This window comes from Mus caroli, chromosome 7 (genome assembly GCF_900094665.2).
Source record: "Mus caroli chromosome 7, CAROLI_EIJ_v1.1, whole genome shotgun sequence".
Taxonomy (NCBI): domain Eukaryota; kingdom Metazoa; phylum Chordata; class Mammalia; order Rodentia; family Muridae; genus Mus; species Mus caroli.
Genome location: NC_034576.1, coordinates 84,135,610 through 84,158,929, shown reverse-complemented (window position 1 = coordinate 84,158,929; position 23,320 = coordinate 84,135,610). Strand labels below are relative to the sequence as shown.

The 23,320-nt window shown below is 41.8% G+C and overlaps 1 protein-coding gene across 1 annotated transcript in view; it reads right to left on the bottom strand.

Annotated features, from left to right (window-relative positions):
• Whamm (WASP homolog associated with actin, golgi membranes and microtubules) overlaps positions 1-23,320 on the bottom strand; it is a 34,056-nt gene that overhangs the window by 9,554 nt on the left and 1,182 nt on the right. Inside the window, exons 2-5 of the mRNA XM_021168583.2 lie at positions 21,003-21,176; positions 17,420-17,570; positions 10,552-10,721; positions 9,346-9,511 (exon numbers count right to left, since the gene is read on the bottom strand). Coding sequence (XP_021024242.1) covers positions 9,346-9,511; positions 10,552-10,721; positions 17,420-17,570; positions 21,003-21,176 — 661 coding nt within the window. The remainder of the gene's footprint in view (positions 1-9,345; positions 9,512-10,551; positions 10,722-17,419; positions 17,571-21,002; positions 21,177-23,320) is intronic.

The following is a 23,320-nucleotide window of genomic DNA, read 5'->3' as shown; positions in this document are numbered from 1 at the left end:
AACAGACGTACCACAGTTAGGCACCTGAGTCCTTTCTGTGGTCGTGAACATTCAGTCTTGGGGTATGCATTCAATAAACTATTCCTGCTTAACTGAGATCAGTGTTCGTGTGGTTTGGGTGGCGATTCCTGAGTCTTAACATTTGGTGGATTGGCCAAGCTTCCACCTCAAGCACCTCTCGTTACTGACAGTGAGCGCCCCCAAACCAGCTGGGCCCTCCATAAGGAGGTAAGGTTTTTTGTTTTGTTTTTGTTTTTTCTTTTAACCTGCACAATTATTTTTCTTTGGTTTTGTTTATGGTACCTTTTGGAAAGATTCAGAGTGTAAAACCTGGACACAGTGTTTCCTTGGGCCTGAGGACAGGGACGTTCAGACTCCTCTTGCTAGGGGTTGGAGTACAATCTACTGCTTTGCACTTTGACCTGGTCAGGACTCTCGCCCCAGAGCCCTACAGCGCTGTATCTGTCTTTGAAATTCTATTTTGTTTTCTGTCTTCCACTTCAGCTTTGGGTTTTTTTGGTTCCTCTCTTCTGTCTTTAACTCATTCACTATCGGACATTTGAGTTCCTTTGGGGGGACATCTGGGCTCCCACCCCCCAACTCTATTGATTGTCCTTGACATGCTACTCTGTCCGTGTCTGACAGTTTCTGTCTGTAGTTTTGTTTCATTGCCTAATTGTTGCTCTCTGTTTCACATTCAGAGGAAAAAATAATTAAAACTTCATCTGCTGACCATTTACCTTTTGACTTAGTTTAACTCATTTCAAGGATCCTTAGAAAAAGAAAAAAGAAAAAAAGAGCAGCCTGAATTGAGACAACAAAAACTGGGGCTGCCTTTGGGGCCCTGCACCTGCAGCCAGGAGTCCAGCATTGCTGGAGAAGCCCCACCAGTGGCTGCTTGGTCTATATGAGCAGCTCTGAAAGGGGCCAGCAACTTCTCAGCCTCTTTGGTAAGAAAGCTGATGTCCAGTCCTACAAACCTTTGTGTCCATGAGAACTGGATTCAGCAGGTGGTAAAGTGCTCCTCTGAAATTACATCTAAAGTGTACTGGCTAGTTTTGTGTCAACTTGACACAGCAGGAGTTATCACAGAGAAAGGAGCTTCTGCTTGTGGACGTTGTACATCGTGGTGCGCACTAGGCTCCGCACCACGATGTACAACGTCCACAAGTTGGAGGAGCCCAGAAGATCGTGAGTTGGATCCCAGACATTGGACGGTTGGAGATTGATTTTTGCTTTTGATTGTGACTGTGCCCTGATATTTTCCCACTTGAAGGAAGAAACTGTTTTAGTGGAGCCCACAGTTAAGAGACTTTTAATTGTAAAAAGACTTTGNATTTTAAAAGAGATGGATATTTTAAAGAGATTGAAATTTTAAGAATATGTAAAGACTGTGGGACTTTTAAAGTTATTTAGATCTTGGGGATGAATAAGAATGTAAGGGTTGAGGCTTACTAGTGATGTGTTTGTGTGTCAAGTTGACAAGGGGTCAATTGTACTGGCTAGTTTTGTGTCAACTTGACACAGCTGGAGTTATCACAGAGAAAGGAGCTTCAGTTGAGCAAAAATGCCTCCATGAGATCCAACTGTAAGGCATTTTCTCAATTAGTGATCAAGGGGAAAGGCCCCTTGTGGGTGGGACCATCTCTGGGCTGGTAGTCTTGGGTTCTATAAGAGAGCAGGCTGAGCAAGCCAGGGGAAGCAAGCCAGTAAAGAACATCCCTCCATGGCCTCTGCATCAGCTCCTGCTTCCTGACCTGCTTGAGTTCCAGTCCTGACTTCCTTTGGTGATGAACAGCAGTATGGAAGTGTAAGCCGAATAAACCCTTTCCTCCCCAACTTGCTTCTTGGTCATGATGTTTGTGCAGGAATAGAAACCCTGACTAAGACATAAAGAAAGTAAGAAAATTTTGGTCTGTCTATTCTCAATGTATATGGGTATGTGGCCATTCCATCTTTATTTCTGACTGGTCTTAAATATAATGTTTTACATGTCTTAGTTATAAAATATTTGTTTAAAATTTATGATGTATCGTTAAAAATCTGTAACACTGGTAACAAAAAGTTGGCTTAAAAACAAGTACCCCTGGGCTGGCGAGATGGCTCAGCGGGTATGAGCACTGACTGCTATTCTGAAGGTCCTGAGTTCAAATCCTAGCAACCACATGGTGGCTCACAACCATCTGTAATGAGATCTGATGCCCTCTTCTGGTGTGTCTGAAGTCAGCTACAGTGTACTCGCATATAATAAATAAATCTTTAAAAAAAAAAAAAAAAAACAAGTACCCCAGGGTCAAAGCCATTGTGGGCAACAACACAGGGCATGAGCCAACTCAGGGGAACAGCTCTCTAAAGATACTTTTAAATTGGGATAATATTTTCATGCAATTCCTGTCCTAAAAATCAGACTTATAAAAGACAGGATTTAAAACCTGTTTCTTTAATGAGGTATTAAAGCTGCACCTTCATGTATTGTATAGAAGAACTTTTCTTGCCGGCAGCAAACATTTGTAACAACAAAATAATATACTTGGTATCGATTTTAGAGACACTAGAGTGTTTAAACGTAAAAGGATCGATTTTATCTCAAAAGTCATGGTTATGCTTTATGACATCACTCTTAAAAGCCTCACTTTATTTTTGATATTGGAAAAACATTTTAAAAATTATTTAAATATATAAGCTATGGAACATTTTGAATTATATTGATTATAATATCTTTTTTTAAAATTTATTATATGTAAGTACACTGTAGCTGTCTTCCAACACTCCAGAAAAGGGCATCAGATTTCGTCGTGGATGGTTGCTGGGATTTGAACTCAGGACCTTTGGAAGAGCAGTTGGCGCTCTTAACTGCTGAGCCATCTCACCAGCCCCGATTATAATGTCTTTATTAGTATATGGTGGTTGCAATGAAGAAAGACATTTTAACAAATGATGGAAACTATGATGAGTTTAGAAAATGCAATGGACAACAGCCAACAATTGATGGACCTGTGGAGGGGACAACCATGATGACACCAGGCAGTCCCTATCCCAGCATCTATGGATCTGATGATGGGAACAATGAAGATCATAACATAGTCTGTTCATTTAAAATATATAGCTCATGAGTAATGCAACATGATGGCAATTAGATACACATTCCCAAGGGTTTTATCTGTTGTAGCTTTGTCTTTTTCTCTGCATTACATCAAATACATTGCTCTGTAAATTATGGTAATAATACCAGGACTAAAAATTAAGAAATTTATTAATTAAAAAAAATTTTAGAGGTTTACAATATTAAAAAGGTTAAGAATCACTGGCTTTTAAAGTCCACCCTTCCTCCTTCAGTTTGCCTGAACTCCAACAAGGCCCCTCCTCCTGGCAGCCCAACAAGCTGAGCAGATAACAGGTCCCTCCAGCCAAGGCCAAAAAAGTTCCTAGTTTATGTTTATGGGTTAAAAAGTTTTATTTTAATACTAGAAGTTCAATTCAAAACTATCATTTATAAGGCTCAAACCTAACAGGGATTGATAGTAACCTTGAAGACATCAAATCCTTTAATGTGTTCAGAAGTATATTTAAAGTTGTGCTAAGTACTAATGCAGTTAATTATAAGATTAAAGCTTCAGTCTCCTGTTTTATATTTGCAATGTTTAGAGCATATAACTAAAAACAACGATTGATTAACTCAGATATGCTAGGTAGATACTAGCCCTCAAATCTGTCAAATCTGTCAACTCTGCTGAATAAGGCATTTAATGTGTTTAAACTTACTGTGACAGAGACTCCCAAATTCCTAACAGTGACCCTCCAAGGTCTCCAAGAAGATATGGGCATAATGACAAAGGGCACCACTGGGCCTGTGGTAGAAAACCACTGGACATAACTATCCTAAAGCCTCAGGCACTGCAAGGGTACACCCTGAACTGAGGACATACAGAGGACAGCTGGAGAACTGTCTGTCACGTGCAGCTTTAGACAAGGGCTGTCAATCTCTCCCGTGTTCCTCCTCCACAGCAAAAAGCCTCTTTGATGGCCAAAGACTTCTCTTGGTGTCATAGACACACAAGAGCCTGGGGTAACTGTCTAGGTAATAAAATATGGACTAGTCTTTGTCACTTTAATCAATACATAGGCCATCACGTTACAATTTATCCTTCTTCCAGTCTCTCATCACACTGATGGCTTATTGTAGCTTGACAGCTAGAGACTAACAGGCAAATAGCTCCTTATCTTAAGGTAAGGTACCCCTAACACACTGTATTAGTTCATTAGTTAATTCATTTGTTAATAAAAAACTACTAAAAGTTTTTTATTAAAAAGAGCAAACTTGCTCACAGGCCTCATAGTAAATGACAGCTCTCAATGATCAACTGCCTGGGGGGCTGAAGAGATGGCTCAGTGGGTAAGAGCACTGACTGCTCTTCCAAAGGTCCTAAGTTCAAATCCCAGCAACCACAGGGTGGCTCACAACCACCATAATGAGATCTGCCACCCTCTTCTGGCACATCTGAAGACAGTTACAGTGTACTTATGTATAATAATAAATAAACCTTTGGGCCAGAGCATCAAGCAGGGACAGCGGGGGCCGACCAGAGCAAGTGGGGTTGACCGGAGTGAGCAGAGGTCCTAAAAATTCAATTCCCAACAACCACATATAGGCTCACAACCATCTGTACAGCTACAGTGTACTCATATACATAAAATAAATAAATATTCTTTTAAAAAAAGTGGTCCTGGGGGTCCTTTACATACATAAGCAAGAGCAACATCGAGAAGCTTGTGAGTCAGGGTCTCAATATGTAAAAAGTAAATCAATAAATAAATCAACTGCCTATGTCTCATAATAAATAATTGGATAAAAAATATAAAATGTAAAATTTATTTAAAGTCTGAGGAAAAAAATTATTTATGGGTCTAGAAAATTGTTTAAAATTGATAAATGTAAATGATGAGAGTTAAAGGATATAAAAGAACTTAGATGATGATAGAAAAATGACTTAGAAATAAAAAATGCTTCAGGTAAAAGGTATTTGAGGTTGATAAATGTAAGTTATAAATGTTGGAGAGTCTAAAAAGATGTGTAAAATTGGAGGGTTTAAAAAGGCATTTTTTTTTGATTTTTAATATTTTTATTACATATTTTCCTCAATTACATTTCCAATGCTATCCCAAAAGTCCCCCATAGCGCCCCCCACTTCCCTACCCACCCATTCCCATTCTTTTTTTTTTTTTTTTTTTAAGATTTATTTATTTATTATATGTAAGTACACTGTAGCTGTCTTCAGACACTCCAGAAGAGGGCGCCAGATCTCGTTACAGATGGTTGTGAGCCACCATGTGGTTGCTGGGATTTGAACTCTGGACCTTTGGAAGAGCAGTCGGGTGCTCTTACCCACTGAGCCATCTCACCAGCCCCTAAAAAGGCATTTTTAAGATACATAAACATAAGTTATAGAGGTATAAAAATAATAAGATATACAGAAAATAGGGGAAATGTTTTCTATTTCCCCATGCTATTGTTGGACTAAGAATTCCAAGTGCAGACCAAGTGCATTGGCCAGTGAGTCCGACAAGCTAACGAAGCAAGCGCTGGCTTCTTAGGGCTCAGTGTGGAGCTCAAGACTTTAAGTTAACCTCCCTCTGGCTGCCTTCTGAATACAGTCTTGAAAGTGCCTCTCATCGTGCTAAGTCCTTCTCTGTTCAATCTATACATCTGGAATGAGGAATGGTCCATGACTTTTAATCCAAACCTATAGCTTTTACTAGGTCTCAAAGGCATGAGTCTACTGTCGCTGTCTTATAGACATTAACTACTTCTTCTAAAATATGGATTTCAGTATAAATACTAATGTACATCCTTTTGTAAACTAAAGTTCACATAAGCTTCAGGGAACCAAAGTCATAATTCTTGGATCCACCTGCCACAGATCAAATAGACTCCAGATAAGTAAACCTGCCTGTTCTTAAAAATGGGATTTGCCCCTTGGTCTTGGGATTTCTCACCTTCCCTAATTACTAGACGGTTTTAGTTCCTGTCCCGAGTCTATAAATGTCTCAGCAGATTTTCACCTGACTACAGGGATCACCGGTGGAGCTGCTGAACTCTGGGCTTGCTGAAAGCTGATATTAACCAGTGCACTTGATGTGAATGCTCCCCGTCTCTCAGTTGGATCATCTAAGCAGATGCTTCTGAGAAATGCCCCACTGCCCAGCCTTTGACTGCATTTCAGCCTTCCTGAGCCTCTTTGGCAATGTTAATGTCAGGGGGGAGCAGTTGCAGAAGAAAAATAGGACGTTCATTATCCCACCTCACAGACTGAAACACTAAGTCAAAACGCCAATCCTAGGCACACTCTGAAAAGGACCCGACTTCGTGATCCTGACTCTCCTGATGGCCATAAAAATAGATGGGACCCAATGCTGGATTCCTCACTCTCATCTGAAGTTCACATTAGGAAACATCAGAACTCAGACCAGTGATTAGATATAAGACAACTCCCACGGGGCCCATTAAAAATCTAACCAGGAAAGACTCTGGAGACTCTGTGTGCTGCCTTGAGCTGCTGAGGCACGTGCCCCAGCACAACGCATATGAACGCTGGCTAGACCTACAGACGGGAGCCTCGTTACTAGCATCACCCACTGCCTGTGGTTCCCACTCTCACCTTTGACCTATGTAAACCGAGCCAAAATGGAATAGGTGCCCAAAGACTGCAAACATATATGTCCTCTCGTTCTCTAAGTCTTCTGAATGTGGGATCCAGAGTATGGAAAATAGTTTGGCCACCATTCAGGTATATGCCTGCCCCTCAAATGGAGACCCTGATTGTGGGGACAAGATGTGTACTTTTGTGCTACATGGAGCTATAAAACATTAGCTCACAGAGTAACTGATAGGAATAATTATTTTCAATTACAGAAGGTTGAAGCCCACTCAAAAAAAATTTGAAAAACCATCAACCCCACTTAAATTAAGATTAAAAATGACCTAGATGATGCAGGAAAGGTGACTTAGAGTAAGGATCCTGGGATGATGTTCACCATCCAGAGACTTCAGGTCACCAACAACAAGGTCTTAGACATCATTAGTCCCATCAAAATGTTAAGCCCTCTCCCTGATCAAGGAAGGAAAAGGCCTCTGCTCATACACAGGCTCATAGAAGATATCAGAGTCACAGTACAACACAGTCAACACTGTAATGTAATAATTCACCTACAGATGTTAATTCCAGGAGTCTCCCCTTTCTGTTTAGTACCTCCAAAGGCGCTTGGTTTGCTTGTGCCTGGGGACTATCTCTCTGTTTCAGTCCCTTTACCTCACTGAAATGTCTACTTCTGCTTACTTGTACATCTGTTGCCTCAGGTATAACATTATGGGAACGTCTACACTGACACGGGACGGGCAGGGCAGCTCCAATCCTAGGGCCTCCTGGGAGGCATGGGCATAGCAGGGTCTGAGCGCACAAAAGCAGCAGCACTTACTAAAGGAGAACAAAGTTTCAAATACTTAAGCCAACAAAGGCTGATATAAAATTTTGTTTAACTTATCCCCCTGACCTCAGAAAAAAATCTTCAGTCAATTCAAAGAGGAAATTTTAGGTCTGCTCCCCACCCCCAGCATAGCTGTAGCCATTTTGTTCCATGCCTGCTGGCTATTTCATACTGTTGCTATAAAATACCTGCCAGTCATTGACACAGAAAAATAGCTTGTCTCAGAGCAGGGTCAAGCTGACCACATCCCTGTTATGTTCTGTGTGAAGCTTGTTCATCTTAAGAAATTCCACTAAGCTTTACATAGGACCCATCAAGTTCAAGGTCAATGTGAACTGTCATGTCTAAAATGGCTTGAGTCCGAGATGACCACTGGGCAACACTTCCTGCACCAGCATATGAGCTCAGTATGGGTTTGTGGGATTTCTCCTTTATATGCCTGCCCTGGGAACAGACGTACCACAGTTAGGCACCTGAGTCCTTTCTGTGGTCCTGAACATTCAGTCTTGGGGTACGCATCCAATAAACTATTCCTGCTTAACTGAGATCAGTGTTCGTGTGGTTTGGGTGGTGATTCCTGAACCCCAACACTACACACCTACACCCTACACTCCCAGCACTTGGGAAGTGAAGGCAGAAGGATTGGGGATTGAAGTCCACCACTGACTACGAAGCAATCATGAGCTGGGCTGAGCCAGTTACATCAGAGTGTGTCTCCAAAAACAAACAAACAAAACCCAAGGAGTCTATAACACTGTGTGTGCTGTGTCTGTAGACACAGCAGTGGGAGGAGAGCTATTGGGAAAGTAAGGTGACATGAGCTGGGTAAGGACAAAGAAGGGTAACGGAGGTGGCAAGTACGAGCAGTGCACAATGGTATACATGTATAAAATGCATTGTAAAACATAGAATAGAGCCAGGCAGTGGTTGTGCATGCCTTTAACCCCAGTACTTAGGACACAGGCTGGTGGATCTGAGTTTGAAGCCAGCCTGGTCTGCACAGCTAATTCCAGGACAATCAGGGCTACACTGAGAAATGCTGTCTTAAAACAACAAAAACATTAAAATACCAATAAGGAAACTGATGTGAGGTATGGTGGTATACACCTGTGACCCCAGCCCTCTGCAGGCCTGAGGCAGGAGGACTGCAGTGGGTTTGAGGTCAGCTATAGCTACATGGTACAGCTGCTACGGTTTCCTTTTGTGTAGCCTCCCTAGGGGTTTTTATAAACCAGGCCTTGGAAACAACAGAGGGAAGAGGAAAGGATTTCCAATGACTGTCTAGTGCCATTTTGGCAGATATATATTAAAATGTTAAAAAAGCATTGCCCTTAACCCAACCATTCCAGCTTTAGAAATTTATCTCATAAATTACCAGAATTCTGTGCTACACACAAGGACACATGCAAAAAATTTTTTTTGCTGCACTGATGTTCAAGACAGGAAGAAACTAGAAATCACAGCATGCCTGAAAAATGGAGTACTATGCAGCCATTAAAATTCTGTGGGTATTATTATTACTATTATTATTTAAATGAGTTTACTATGCATTGGGTAAAAATAAGGTTACTTGACAGAGTGTATGGCTTTGGTTTTAAAAACTGATATTCATTTTTACATATTTTACACATTTGAAAACCTCTACAGTTATCAGCAAGTTGCTTTCACTAAGTGCCTCTATGTAATGGGCATAAGGATTTCTTTGTCTCATGTATGTCTGAATAATGAATAATGAATATACTGAATAATGAAAATACTGAAGAGAGACTAAAAACATTCAGCAGCCATAAGAAGCAACTGGTAACTGGTCTGTCTGTCCTCAAACACGTGACTCACCTCCCTCTACATAAACATTAACGTTACCTGTTATAAGTCTCTTAACAGAGTCCAACCGCGTGACAAGGATTGTCTCCTCATTTCTCAGCATCTCAAGCTTGACATCATACAACTCCAACTGAACCTCATAACACTGTATCTCTAGCTCATCCACAACATCTAGCTGCTTTCCTTGGTGCGGAAGATCTTCCACCTGGTTTGTATGGAGAAGGAAATAGATTGATTAGCACAGTGAGAGAAAACTGCAAAGCATTCTGGCTGCCTTCTACTCTTCCATGGCGCTAACGGTAAGAAAGGAGACAGGCAGAAACACAGCAAGAGACAAACTTGAACTCACTCAGCATTTTCTACATATACTTCACCTTACCCTTAAAACAAATCAACACGTTCATGGTCTGTAAACATAATGGCGATGAGACTGTGTCATGGGTGGAAGGTGTTACCCCAAGTTTGGATGCTGGCACTCTAATCCCAATGTGACCATGTTGGAGGGAGGGAGCCTTTGGAGGTGACTATGCCTGATGAGGTCAAGAGGGCAGGGCCTTGTGGAGGTGAAGGGTTCTAGTGTGGTTCCTCTCTCCATGGACACAGGACAGGCCCTGTGAGCAAACAGTGAGAACGAGTGGCCACAGACAGCCCTCACCAGAGACACTGATCCCCAGGCACCTAGATCGTGGATATCTAGTCTCCAGAGCTGTGAGAAACAGTGAAATGTCTTTGTAGTCACTCCAACTGTGGCATCTTCTCACAAGCAGCTGGATGTAAGACAGCTACTGACAAGACTCTAAAGTCCTAAGGTCATGGGAACGATTTACCTGACTATGATGCTATGAAGAAAAGCCATTTAGTTAAGATATGATGGAGCACATGCTTGCTTAGCGTGCTGGGCTCAGTGGTGAAGAACGTGCTTAGCTCCTGCAGGAAGGATCCTGCTTCAGAACATTGTCATGATGCATGCACATGTATGCACAAATGTGTGTGTGTGTGTGTGTGTGTGTGTGTGTGTGTGTATGCGTGCATGAGTATATACTGAATGTACTGCTGGACTTCAATCCTAAACTGAGAGTTAGAGAACCAGGAAGGGAAGTGTCCTGGCCCACCCTCATTAGTAAGTAGCCTGTCTACTGAAGTGTGTGGTGAGAAGAACAGAGCTCGTTCCCAATGCCTAGGATGAAAGGGCAATCTAAAGGAATACATGGTTTTAGAGAAAAGATATATTTATTTTCGTCTCACCTTTCTCTGGATTTCAGCTTGCCTGTGTTTTAGACACAGCTCTTTGGCTCTCATAAGCTGCAGAGTCTCCCGAGCTAACATGAGCTTGAGATTTTCTAGCCTGGGCATAGCTGTGGCCCAGGCAGCCTGGCCAAATCTCTTCTGATCCTGCTCCATTTGTTTCTGCATTCCTGAGTTATAATTAATAAAGTAAAACAAAAGTATAACGCACTAATGAATCCTGAGTTCTTTGTTGCCTCTTATCACTAAAACGATTATCACAAAAAGGAATACATGGTCACTGATAGAAACCTTCAGGACAAGCAGGACAATGCCAGCTCATGACCCACCTACCTCACTGAGACCCCTGATTTTATATTTTGGTCCAGACTACTTCTGTGGCTAGACAGGCTCCTATGAACAGTCTGACCAACATTAAGACCATTACTCTACTTTCAGTCTAATTTCAAATCCTAATATATTGGTGTGCTGGTTAGTTTTCATCAACTTGTTACAAACCAGAGTCACCTGGAAAGACGAGCATTAACTGAGCAATTGATTCCATCAGCCTGTGGGCATGTCTGTAGGGCCTTTTTTGACTTTTGATCGATGTAGTAGGCCTAGCCCGTTGTGGATGATGCCACTATAATCCCTGTGGTTCCCAGTTGTAAGAAAGCAAGCGGCTGACAGCCAGGGAAGCAGCCTCCAGCTCCAGCAGACACCCACTGAGAACCTGCAGACCACCGTGGCCAGGGAAACAGCTAGGCTGGCTAGACCTTCACTCCTCCTTTAGCCTCACCACAACCCTAGCTCTGCAGCAGACAATCTGCTGAGGTCTCTCTTCCCCTGGTCCCCTCCTCCAGGGAATCACACAGGTCTTCCTCTCCAAATCCCCCCCTCCTTGCTTTATCCTGGTACCCAACTCCAACAGGCATTCCAGCCAGGGAAGCAAGTAGGCTAACTGCTGATCTTCACCTTTCCCTCAGCTCCTCCAAGTCCAATCCCCCAGTTTCATCTCCAGCTCTGCAGCAGACCACCTGCAAGAGTGGAACACTAGGCTTTCCTGTGTCTAGTGAACTCCCGATGTCCTTTCTTAGCCCATCCCTATTCCTAAGTGTCAGCTCCCAATACCTAGAGATACCTGGAACCCTCAGTGGCCACACCTCTCAGGATCCCAAAAGAAATTCCTACCCAGCAACACATAGCCACCAAACTAGAGAACCAGAGAGGGCAACAAAACCAGGGAACCAAATACTCAACAACAAAGACAAGACCAGATATCAGACCCTAGAATTACAATCATCCCCAGCCTAGATGCCTAGACACCGGCATACAAAACAACAACCAGGACAATACGTCTCCACTAGAGGTCAGCAACCCTATAGGCCCTGAGTAAAGACCAAGACTTTAAAATAACCTTTATGGCTGATTGAGGTCCTTAAAGAGGAAATGAATCAGCCCTTACAGAAACCTATGAAAACACAAAGAGTGGAAGAAAATTAATAAAACAGTTCAAGGCTAGAAAGTAGAAACAGAATCTATAAAGAAATCCCAAACAGAGAAATCTGGAAATGAAAAATTTAGAAACTCCAACAGGAACCTCAGAGGCAAGTCTCCCCACATAATACAAGAGATGGAAGAAAGACTTGCAGGCAGATAGAAGAAATAGACACCTATGACAAAAAAGAAAAAGGAAGGAAGGAAGGAAGGAAGGAAGGAAACATTATATCTAAAAAAAATTAAAATTTTGGCATAAAATATCAAGGAAATCTGGAACGCTATGAAAAGGCCAAATCAATAGAGAAAGGGGGAAGAAACCCCAGTCAAAGGCACAGAAAATATTTTCAACAAACATCATAAAAGAAAAATTTCCCATCCTAAAGAAGAAAATGCCTATCAAGGTTCAAGAAGCATTCAAAAGCACCAAATAGACTGGACTAGAAAAGAAAGTCCACTTAGCACATAATAATGAAAACACTAAAAGTACAGAACAAAGAAAGAATATTAAAGTTACAAGGGAAAAAGACCAAGTAATATATAAAGTAACAACCTATTAGAATAACACTTGACTTCTCAATGGAGACTCTAAAAGTCAAAAGGGCCTCCTGTACAGATGTTCTACAGATCCATCCTTTTGTGCATCCAAGAAACACACCTTAATATCAAGGATAGAAATCACCTCACAATAAAAAGATGGGAAAATATGTTCCAAGCAAATGGACCTATGCAGCAAGCTGGTGTAGCCACTTAAATATCTGACAAAATAGACTTCAACCAAAACCAATCAGAAGAGATAAAGACACTGCTAACTCAAAGGAAAAACCCTCCAAGAGGACATTGTAATTCTCTCCTCCTCCTCTCCTCTCCTCTCCTCTCCTCTCCTCTCCTCTCTCTCTCTCTTTCTCTCTTTCTTTCTCTCTTTCTTTCTTTCTTTCATTGTTGGTAGTGGGTTTTTGAGTCACAGTTTCTCTACGTAGCGTAGGCTGTCTTAGAACTTACTCTGTAGACCAGGTAGCCTCAGAGATCCACCTTCATCTGCCTCCCAAGTGCTGGGATTAAAGGCATGTGCCAACCACTACCCAGTGACACTATAATTCTTAGCATCTATGCACCAAACACAAGATGACAGTGGGAAACTTCAATACCCATCTCCCCAACAGACAGGTCATGCAGACAAAAACTAAACAGAAAGATGCTGGAGCTAACTGACATAATAAACCAAATGGACCTGACAGACAATTACACAACATTTCACCCAAACACGAAGAATAAATACACCTTCTTCCCAGCACCTCACAGGACTTTCTCCAAAACTGACCCAATACTTGGACCCAAAACAAGCCTCAAGAGATCCAAGAAAACTGAAATAATGCCATATTCTAGCTGACCACCGTGGATTAAAGCTGGATATCAAGAACAGAAACAACAGAAAGCTTACAAACTCAAGGAAACTGAACACCTCACTACTGAATGAAAAATGGGTCAAGACAGATTAGACTTTCTAAAATTGAATAAAAACAAATACACAACATACTCAAACTTAAGGGACACAATGAAGGTGATTCTAAGAGGCAAGTTCATAGCATTAGATGCCTACATAAAAAACTTGGAGAGGCCGGGCAGTAGTGGCGCACACCTTTAATCCCAGCACTTGGGAGGCAAAGGCAGGTGGATTTCCTTTTTGTTTTTTTGTTTTTTTTTTTTTTTTTTTTTTGTGGTTTTTCGAGACAGGGTTTCTCTGTGTAGCCCTGGCTGTCCTGGAACTCACTCTGTAGACCAGGCTGGCCTCAAACTCAGAAATCTACCTGCCTCTGCCTCCCAAGTACTGGGATTAAAGGCGTGCACCACCACACTTGGCAACAGGTGGATTTCTTAATTTCTTAAGATCATGAGTTCAAATCCCAGCAACCACATGGTGGCTCACAACCATCCGTAATGAGATCTGACGCCTTCTTCTGGTGTGTCTGAAGACAGCTACAGTGTACTTAGATATATAATAATAAATCTTAAAAAAAAAAAAAAGTGGAGACAGAATATCCAAACTAACAAAACTAGAAATGGAAAGGGAGACATGACAACATATACTGAGGAACTACATAGAATCATAAGGACATACCTTAAAAACCTGTACTCCACCAAACTGGAAAATGTTTTTAAAATTAATTTTCTCAATACATACCACTTACCAAAGTAAAATCTAGATTAGATATGCAATTTAAACAGGTCTATAACTATTAATGAAATAGAAGCAAGTAATTAAAAGTCCCTCAAAACAAACAAACAAAAATATTCCCAGGGCTAGATGGATTTAGTACAGAATTCGATCAGACTCTCAAAGAAGAATTAATGCCAATTCTCCTCAAATTATTCCACAAAATATAAACAGAAACTACCCAGTTTGTTTTACGAGGCCACAGTTACTCTGATACTCAAACCACATAAAAATACAACAACAACAAGACCAGAATTACAGACCATTTTCCCTTATGAACATAGATGCAAACTTTCTCAATAAAATACTTCCAAACCAAGTCCAAGAAGATACCATGATCATCTACCATGATCAAGTTGGCTTCATCTCAGAGATACAGGGATAGTTCAACAAATATAATTCTATAAATGTAATCCTCCATATAAACAAACTGAAAGACAAATTCCACATGGTCATCTCATTAGATGCTAAAAAGGCCTTTGACAAAGTCAAACACCCCTTCATGATAATAGTCCTGAAGAGAGAAAAATCCCTGGATACTGGGTCACACCTCAACATAATAAAGGCAGTTTATAAGGAGCCCATCCATAGCCAACATCAACTTAAAGAGAAAGACTCCAAGCAATTACACTAAAATCAGGAACCTATTCAACGTGAAGTCTGTCTCCACCAGCACAATAAGACAACTGAAAGAGAACTGGAGAGATGGCTCAGCAGTTAAGAACTCCAGTTTTCTTCCAGAGGACCCAAGTTCAATTCCCAGCAATCATATGGTGGCTCACAACCATCTGTAATGGGATCTGATGCCCTCTTCTGGTGTGTCTGAGGACAGTGACAGTGTACTCATATACATAAAATAAATCTTTTTTTAAAAAGGACAACTGAAAGAAGCCAGGGGATATAAGTTAGAAAGAAGCCAAAGTATCTTCCTTTGTAGATGATACGGCAGTGTATAAAAGTATCTTCCTTTGTGGATGATATGGCAGTGCATAAAAGTATCTTCCTTTGTGGATGATACGGCAGTGCATAAAAGTATCTTCATTTGTGGATGATATGGCAGTGCATAAAAGTATCTTCATTTGTGGATGATATGGCAGTGCATAAAAGTATCTTCATTTGTGGATGATACGGCAGTGCATAAAAGAGACCCGAAAATCCCATCAGCAAACTCCTACAGTCGATATTTTCAGCAAAGTAGCTGGACACAAAGTTAACTCTGAAAAATCAGTAGTCTTCCTATATACAAAAATAGCAAACAGACTGAGAAAGAAACCAGGGAAGCCAACACCCTTCACAATGTTCTCAAAGAATATATAATATATTGAAGTGAATCTAACCAAGCAATTGAATGACTTGTATGGTAAAAATTTTAAGACAATGATGAGGGAAATTGAAGAAGATCGGAAGATGGAAAGATCCTACACGCTCATGGATCAGTAGAACATAGTAAAAATTCGGCAATTACCAAAAGTAAGCTACAGATTTAACACAGGCCCATCAAACTCAACACAATTCTTCACACATCTTCAAAGGACAATCTTCTGCTTCAGAAGAAAAACCCAAGATAGCTAAAATAATCCTGAATGACAAAAGAATTTCTGGAGGCATCACACACACACACATACACACACACCCTATTTCAAGTTGTATTACAGAACTATAGTGATAAAAACAGCATGGTATTGGCACAAAAACTATCATATTGATCAATGGAATAAAGTTGAAGATCCAGATATAAATCCACACACCTACGGACACCTGATTTTTGATAAAGCAGCCAGAAATACACTATGAAAAGGAAAAAAAAAAAAGCATCTTCAATAAAGGGTGCTGCTGGTCAAAGTGGACAGCTGCATGTAGACGAATGTAAATAGATCCATACCTGTCCCCTGCAAAACTCAGCTTTTGATCAAATAGATCAGAGACATCAATATAAAAACCAGGTATACTGAGTCTGTTAGAAAACAAAGTGGGAAATAGCCTTGACCTCACTGGCACAGGAAAAGCCTTTCTGAGCAGAACGTCAGCATAGGCAGTAAGATCAACAATTAATAAATGGAACCTCATGAAACTAAAAAGCTTCTGCAAAGGACATCGTCATTCAGAAGAAGTGGCAGCCTACAGAATGTTCACCAACTACACATTAGACCAGGTCTGTACCAGGTCCTTTGTATATATATCATGGCTTCCATTCTAATGTTTTTATGGGACTCCTGAATGTGAGAACACGTGGGTCTATGTTTTCATGTCTTCTCTTTAAGCTCTTTTCCTTCTGTTTGTTGTTTTGTGTTAGTTTTTGTTTTATCTTACTACTATCCCTTAGAGACCTGCTTATTTCCTAGTGAGAGACAGAAAGGGGGTGGTCCAGTCAAGCGATAAGGCGGGAAGGAACTGCGAGGAGTAGAGGGAGGGGAAACCATAATCAGACTATATTACATGAGAGCAAAACCTATTTTCAATCAAAGAAAAGAGAAGAAAAGGAAGGGAGGAAGGAAGGAAGGAAGGAAGGAAGCAAGCAAGCAAGCAAGCTAGCTAGCTAGCTTAGCAAGCAAATAGAAAGCAAGCCTCGCAGGGCTCAGCTTCAGTTCCTCCCTTGGCTTCCCTCAGTGAAAAGATATCAAGGGTCACACTTTATGTGTATGTATTTATATTATTGTATATCACATATACATATGATACCTTAACATGCAGACTAACAGACAAGACTTCCTACTTTGGGCTATACCGGACAGTGCAAAGCCTCAGCTAGTGCCACCCTGCCTGGCTGGCCAGCTTCCTTCTCATAAAAAGCTCTCTACGCTCTCTAGGACCCAGCCTATCGGCTTGCTTTAAGTTCTATTTGCCAGGCCCTCTCGAGCCTCTGTACAACGTGTGCTATTATTCAGTCATGGGCACGTGTTCCTCTCAGGAGGCCTTTCGTGAACACCCCAAGCCGACCCAATTGCTTTCAGAGCATTGTTGTTCTTATTCAGTGTTGTATCTTGCCCCTACCACTTATGATGTGCTGAATAAGCACATCACAGACTTCTCTCTGCTCACCAGGCTAGAGATTCATCATGCTTGTCCTCCACTGAGTTCCCAGAACCCACACCAAATGTGCAACCTGGTACTGAAGATGCATGCAAATATTATTTTCATAAAATAAAAATTACATTTATCTTAGTACAGTGGTCTCACCTGTTAATGCTGTAACTGTTTCTTTAAAATAATTCACAGTGATGTCTTGGATAGAGCCCACTGCTTCTTCAGCCCGTCTGGTCCATTCACTGGCTTCCTTCTGTAGGGCAGCCACCCTTCTAGGACCCAGCTCATCCTCATCCAGGGACTTCTACAAAAGAATGATGTAACACCGCCATTAGGAAATGCTGAAGTGTCTGTGGACTGCTGTAACCACTCTTTACTACTGCTTAGTCAGTTCCTGACTGAACATCATGGGCTCCGTGCTGGGCATCCCTGGAGACAAGGGTGTACTCTGGGTACAGAGGGAAAGCACTGACAGACTTGGCATTACTTCAACTGTTCCAGGGAGCAGTTAGGTAATAACACACAGTTGTGCAAATGAAGATGTCCATTGTTCAGCACTCAAGTGCTGCTTCTGCTGTAGTTTCTTTAGGAACCTTAAATACTTAATATTTGAATACTTAAAAGCATGTAATATGGCCACCTAAAAGATATTCACATTTATGTATTCAAGGCGGAGCCACTCATATCTATGGACTGATGTCATATATGGAAACCTAAATCACCCTGGGATGGATTAAGCCATGCGTACTCAGCCCTGTGGTTAGGAGTGATACCCTTATAAATAAGAAGGGGCTTAAGGTCTCTCTGCTCTTTACCATGTAAGGACAGACACACCAGGACAGCCAGCTAAACACTAGCAAACAAATTCCCATCAGATGCCAGGTCTGCCAGCACCTTCATCTTCAACTTTGGAGCCACCAGACTATAAGGGAAAAGTCTTTTTGTTGTTTATACATTGCCCAGTCTGCAATGCACTATTCTAACAGTCCAAACTCAGTACTCCTGCGCATCCAGCATCCAGTTTCCTTCCACCAAGGAAGGAAGGTGACATAGCTGGGTTCATGTTACACAAATGCAAGCCAATGCTATGTGATACCACTTCCTACCCTAGAATAAAGACAGATGTAACAAGTGTTGAAGGCAGGCATGGTGGGGACACATGGTAATCTCACTGTTTGGAAGGCTGAGGCAGGAGAATTGCCATGAATCAATACTGCTGTGGGCTATATGGCAATATCTGATCTCAAAAACAACAAAACATACCAGAAGTTGGTGTTGATACAAATGTGAGCCCACACTTAGATGCACTAAAACAGTGCACTTGATTTGGGCAAGTCTGGCAGCCTTCAAAAGGTTAAGCTTTTTTAAAAAAACAAAAGCTAGATATTATTATGTGATGCATCAGGTCTACTTCCTAGAATATACACACCAGAGAAATGAAAGTCCTGTGGCTGCAACCCCACGCTCAGGCAGCCAAGGCCAAGTTCAAGGCCATCCTGTGCTACACAGTGAGCAAGCTGAGATCCTGACTTAAAAAAGAAAAAGAAAGATAGCCACAGGTATGAATACACATACACTGACAGCAACATTATTCATAATATCTAAAAAGTGTAAACAAGCCAAGTGTCCACCAAGAGTGGACAGGTGAACAAGGGCAGTCTGTCCTCACCATGAGGGTCGTCTGCCAGGGAAAAGAAGTGAAGCCTGCCGGCCAAGTGAGGATGCAGGCACAGCTACACACACTGTGTAGTTCTCCTTATGTGAGATTTCTACGGGCTGGGGAGATGGCTCAGAGGGGAAAGTCATTGCCTTGCCTGATTCTAGAACCCACCTAGAGTCCAGAATCCATCTAAAGCCAGATACACACATCCTCATAAACCAAGCCAAATTCTGCCAAACTGCCAAGTCAATTATGCCAAAATGGGCAATGGAGACAGGAGGAGCCCCAGCAGCTCAACAGGTCAGCAAGCCGACAGTCACACATAAACATTCACATACACATATCACATACAAAGATAAAAAGCTAAACATAATAAAAATTCCACAGCAGTCAAGTACAGAGACAAAGTAGACTAGGGATTACATAAAGCTGGAGAAAATGAGAAATGACGGGTGGCGGGTCTGTGGTTTACTTTGAGGGTTAAAAGTATTCTAATATTGTAGGCTGGTGAATTGCGTCAGTGGGTCGGAACACTTGCTGCCATACCTGATGACCTGAGTTCAATCCCCGGAACCCACATGGTGGAAGGAGGAAATCTATTTTGCACAAGTGGTCCTCTAACCTCTATATGTGTGCTATGCAGGTGTGAGCGCACACACACACACACAACTAAATGTTAAACAAAAAAGTGTTCTAATATTAGAGAGTAATTGTTACACAACCTAAATGCATTAAACATCACTGAAATGTATACTTCTGAGGTGTAGTGTATGAGTAATAGCTCGATGATCACACACATGCACACACGTAAGGACTAAACAACAGGCTTTGGCAGCAGTGATGAGAACCACCCCGTCCGGGGATGCGGGAGTTTGGGGGGATTGAGAAGTACAGACAGACAGCACAGCATCCTGCTGTGGTCATGACGAGCCTGTGGAGAGACAGCCAGTGTTGGGGGGAGCAGAGCATCTCCCTGCCGTCTCCTGACTCTAGCTGTTGGCACACGAGGCAATACTGATGATGCCTTTTCATAATAGGGTCACCCTCACACAGTGGTTTTCAACCTATAGGTTGTGACCCTTTGGGGGACCAAGCAACTCTTTCACGGGGGTCACCTAAGACCATCAGAAAACATAGATATTTCTATTAGGATTCATAACAGTAGCAAAATTACAGTTTGTCATTTAGTAGCGATGAAAAGAGTTTTATGGTTGGCAGTCAGCACAACACGAGGAACTGTGTTAAAGGTCAGAGCAGTAGAAAGGCTGAGAACCACTGCCCTAATGAAATCAGAATAACGGCAATTACTAAAGTTTAAATTACTGAATTACAATCAAAGCCCTGCTATTTAAATTTGCCTCTCATTTCTAAGAAATCTACATGTGTCCTTACAGGTGGGAATAAGCTAAAGGAAATGCACATCATATCAAAGCCAGTCCTCCATCAGGAACAGCGCTAACACTTCCAAACCTGGAGGGTTCTAAGGGGCTGAGAAGATAAGCAGAGGAGTAGCTTCCCTTTTAGTCCATGTCCTCTCCTTTGAGGATAAGGCTTACACACTCAGCAAGCCGTCTACCCCGGAGCCACAGCCCTACACCCTTCCTCACTTTTTATTTTGAAACTGGGTCTTGACTCTCTCTGTTGCCCAGGCAGGCCTTGGCCTACCTCCTGCATGGCTATACTTACAGACCTGTGCCACCAGGCCTGGATTTTATTGATGGTGGTAGTTTTATCAGTACTGAGACAAAGTGCAGGTCCTTGAACACTAGGCACAAACTCTACCACTGATGAACACTTGGGAAGTGGAGGCAGGAGGGTCAAAAATTCAAGGCTAGCCTCAGCTACAATGTAAATTTGAGACCAGCTGAGGCTACATGAGACCCTGTCTCTAAATAGATTAGTAAATAAATAAAAACTATGTATATGTGTGTATGTATGTATATATATGAATATATATGTAAATATATAAAATCTAAATATAAAGATGAACTCAAAGTGAAAACAGACTGAACCTTATATGTGGCTAAAATAATAATACAAAGAAGGTAGTAAGATAAAAAATACCAGGAAACATACCAAAATACCAAGCTTACATGAAGTTGCAACTTCTCGCATGTCTCTAAATGGCTGCAATAAATACTGGAAGAATGTGGTTGCCATGGTAACTAATTCTTGATAGAGTTCATCTTCCTCTTGATAAACTTTCATTAATGCTACCATGGTATTGGCTTTCCCGTGATCTTGAAGAACCTAGAGGGTAAAATGTAAATAGAGCTTGAATCTGGACATTTAAAAAAATCATACCAAAAATAAATAAAAGAAACCCAATATTAAATTTAAAATACCAATTTTAAAACAGCAATTTTTAAATTGCATGAACATGAAAATGTTCTCCAACCAAAGGCCCAATAACACAATAGTTAAATGAGATGGCTGGTCTGTGGAATATTATCACAGTCATTCAACACTGTTTTTATGGCTATTTAATAATAATTTGAGGATAATTATGATAACATTATGATGATAACATCATAATTATTATGATGGTTCAAGCCCAACACTTGGGAGGCTAAAGCAAGAGCATTACTGTGAGCCCGAGGCTAGCCTGGGCTAAATAGTTCCAGGTCAGCCTGAGCTACAAAGTCAAGGTCCTCCTCAAAGCAAGCAAACATAAAGAGGACACTTCTGTGGATGCGACATACTTAGCACTTCTACCCTTCATCTGTAAGCCCCAGATGGATAGCGCGATGAGCTATCCTAGAGCTTACTAGAACGTCACAGAGGGAATGAACTTGAACTTGAGGAGAATGTAACTTTCCAGTATAGAGAGGTTAAGAATTGGGGGCGGGGTTTAAGAAAATAAGAAATGAACCAATTGTGAGCTGGTCTGGTGGAACGGACCTGTAATTCAGCTACTCTGGGACGATAAGGCGGGAAGGGGCTCTGGCCTTCACTACAACTACTCTGGGAAGCTGAAACTGGTTCAATCCTGGAACAGAACCTTCTGAAAAGCATGGTGGACACATCAGGAAAAGAGAAGAAGACCTGTGAGGCTGGACTACAGGAGGAAAGGAGCAGTGAGGGTGAGACTAAGCCTGCCTGGGCTAGAGTTCAAGGGCAGCCTGGGCAACCTAGTCAGCAGCTGCCTGAAACCAGAAGGAGGGAGGGAGATGACTCATCACTTAGAGTGCTTGTCCAACATGCCCGCACCAGGCTCAGGTCCAACCCTAGTACTAGTTAAACAGCCAAGCCTGATATAAATGATCAGGCTAAGGACCAAACGCTGGCTAGCCTGAAAAGTCTCCCGTAGTTTCCTCATATTATAAAGTGAAGTCAGCACCATGAGGAGTAGCTGTGTGAGTTTATAGAGTAAGGTGATCCCAGCTGAGCCAGGGCTGCTGACAAAAGCCTATACTCCCAGTCCTTCAGAGGTGGAAGCAGGAGAGTCATCACAGGATGGGGGGCATCCTGAGCTACATGGTGAGTTCCAGGACAGCCTGGGCTATATGAGACCCTGTCTCAAAACAAAGATCCCACAAACAGAATCCTTCTAAAAGCCACTTTAGTTTTAAAAGACTCAGTCTAGATTTAGCTTAATATACAACAATCAAGATTTTGCGATATGGCTGAATTCTTCTTACACCTCCCCTTCCTCAAAAAACACAGCAAAACCACTGCTTAATTAATGACGACTCATAGTTAGCTTAGGGTGTGTACTTGACACCTGGGAAGGGGAAGCACAAGAGCAACTGCCTCCATCAGATTAGCCTTTTCTTGCTTGCTAGCAAATGTGGGTACCTGGGGGCAGGTGGTCCCGGGCTAAGAAAGGTAGCCATACAAGCCAGTAACCAGCCTCCGTCCATTATCTGTGCTCCAGAACCTATCCTGGCTTCCCTTGATGATGGGATGTAACCTGTAAGCCAAGTAAGCCCTTTCTGCCCAGAGTCGCTTCTGGTCAGCGTTTTAGCACAGCAACAGAAAACAACACTAGAATAGCCGCTCAATAAGGGAAAACAGGAAATGTCTGAGGAGTGTCCAGAATGTGGAGTGAAGCTCTGAAACTTGGCTCTCTTCGGGAAGTTGTTGCTGGGTAGAACTTATACATTCTCCCTAAATCTTCCAGTGAAGTGAAAAGTCCCCTCTTTTTAGGGTCTGTTAAGTTTACCACACAAATAATGAGTGTGTGTGTCTCAAACTATCTGGGCCAAAAGAGCCTTCTTGTTGTTGCCATTAAAGGCAGATGAGTAAAGCCTCACTTCCCGAGGGCTTGCCATCTGCTTGAAGATAATAATAAAATCCTTATTGCTTGAAGAAAAATAATAAAACTATCTTTTAAATGTCATTCATCCTCAGACAGTTTTAGCCATCCCTCATCTTCTGAGGAGAACCCCAAA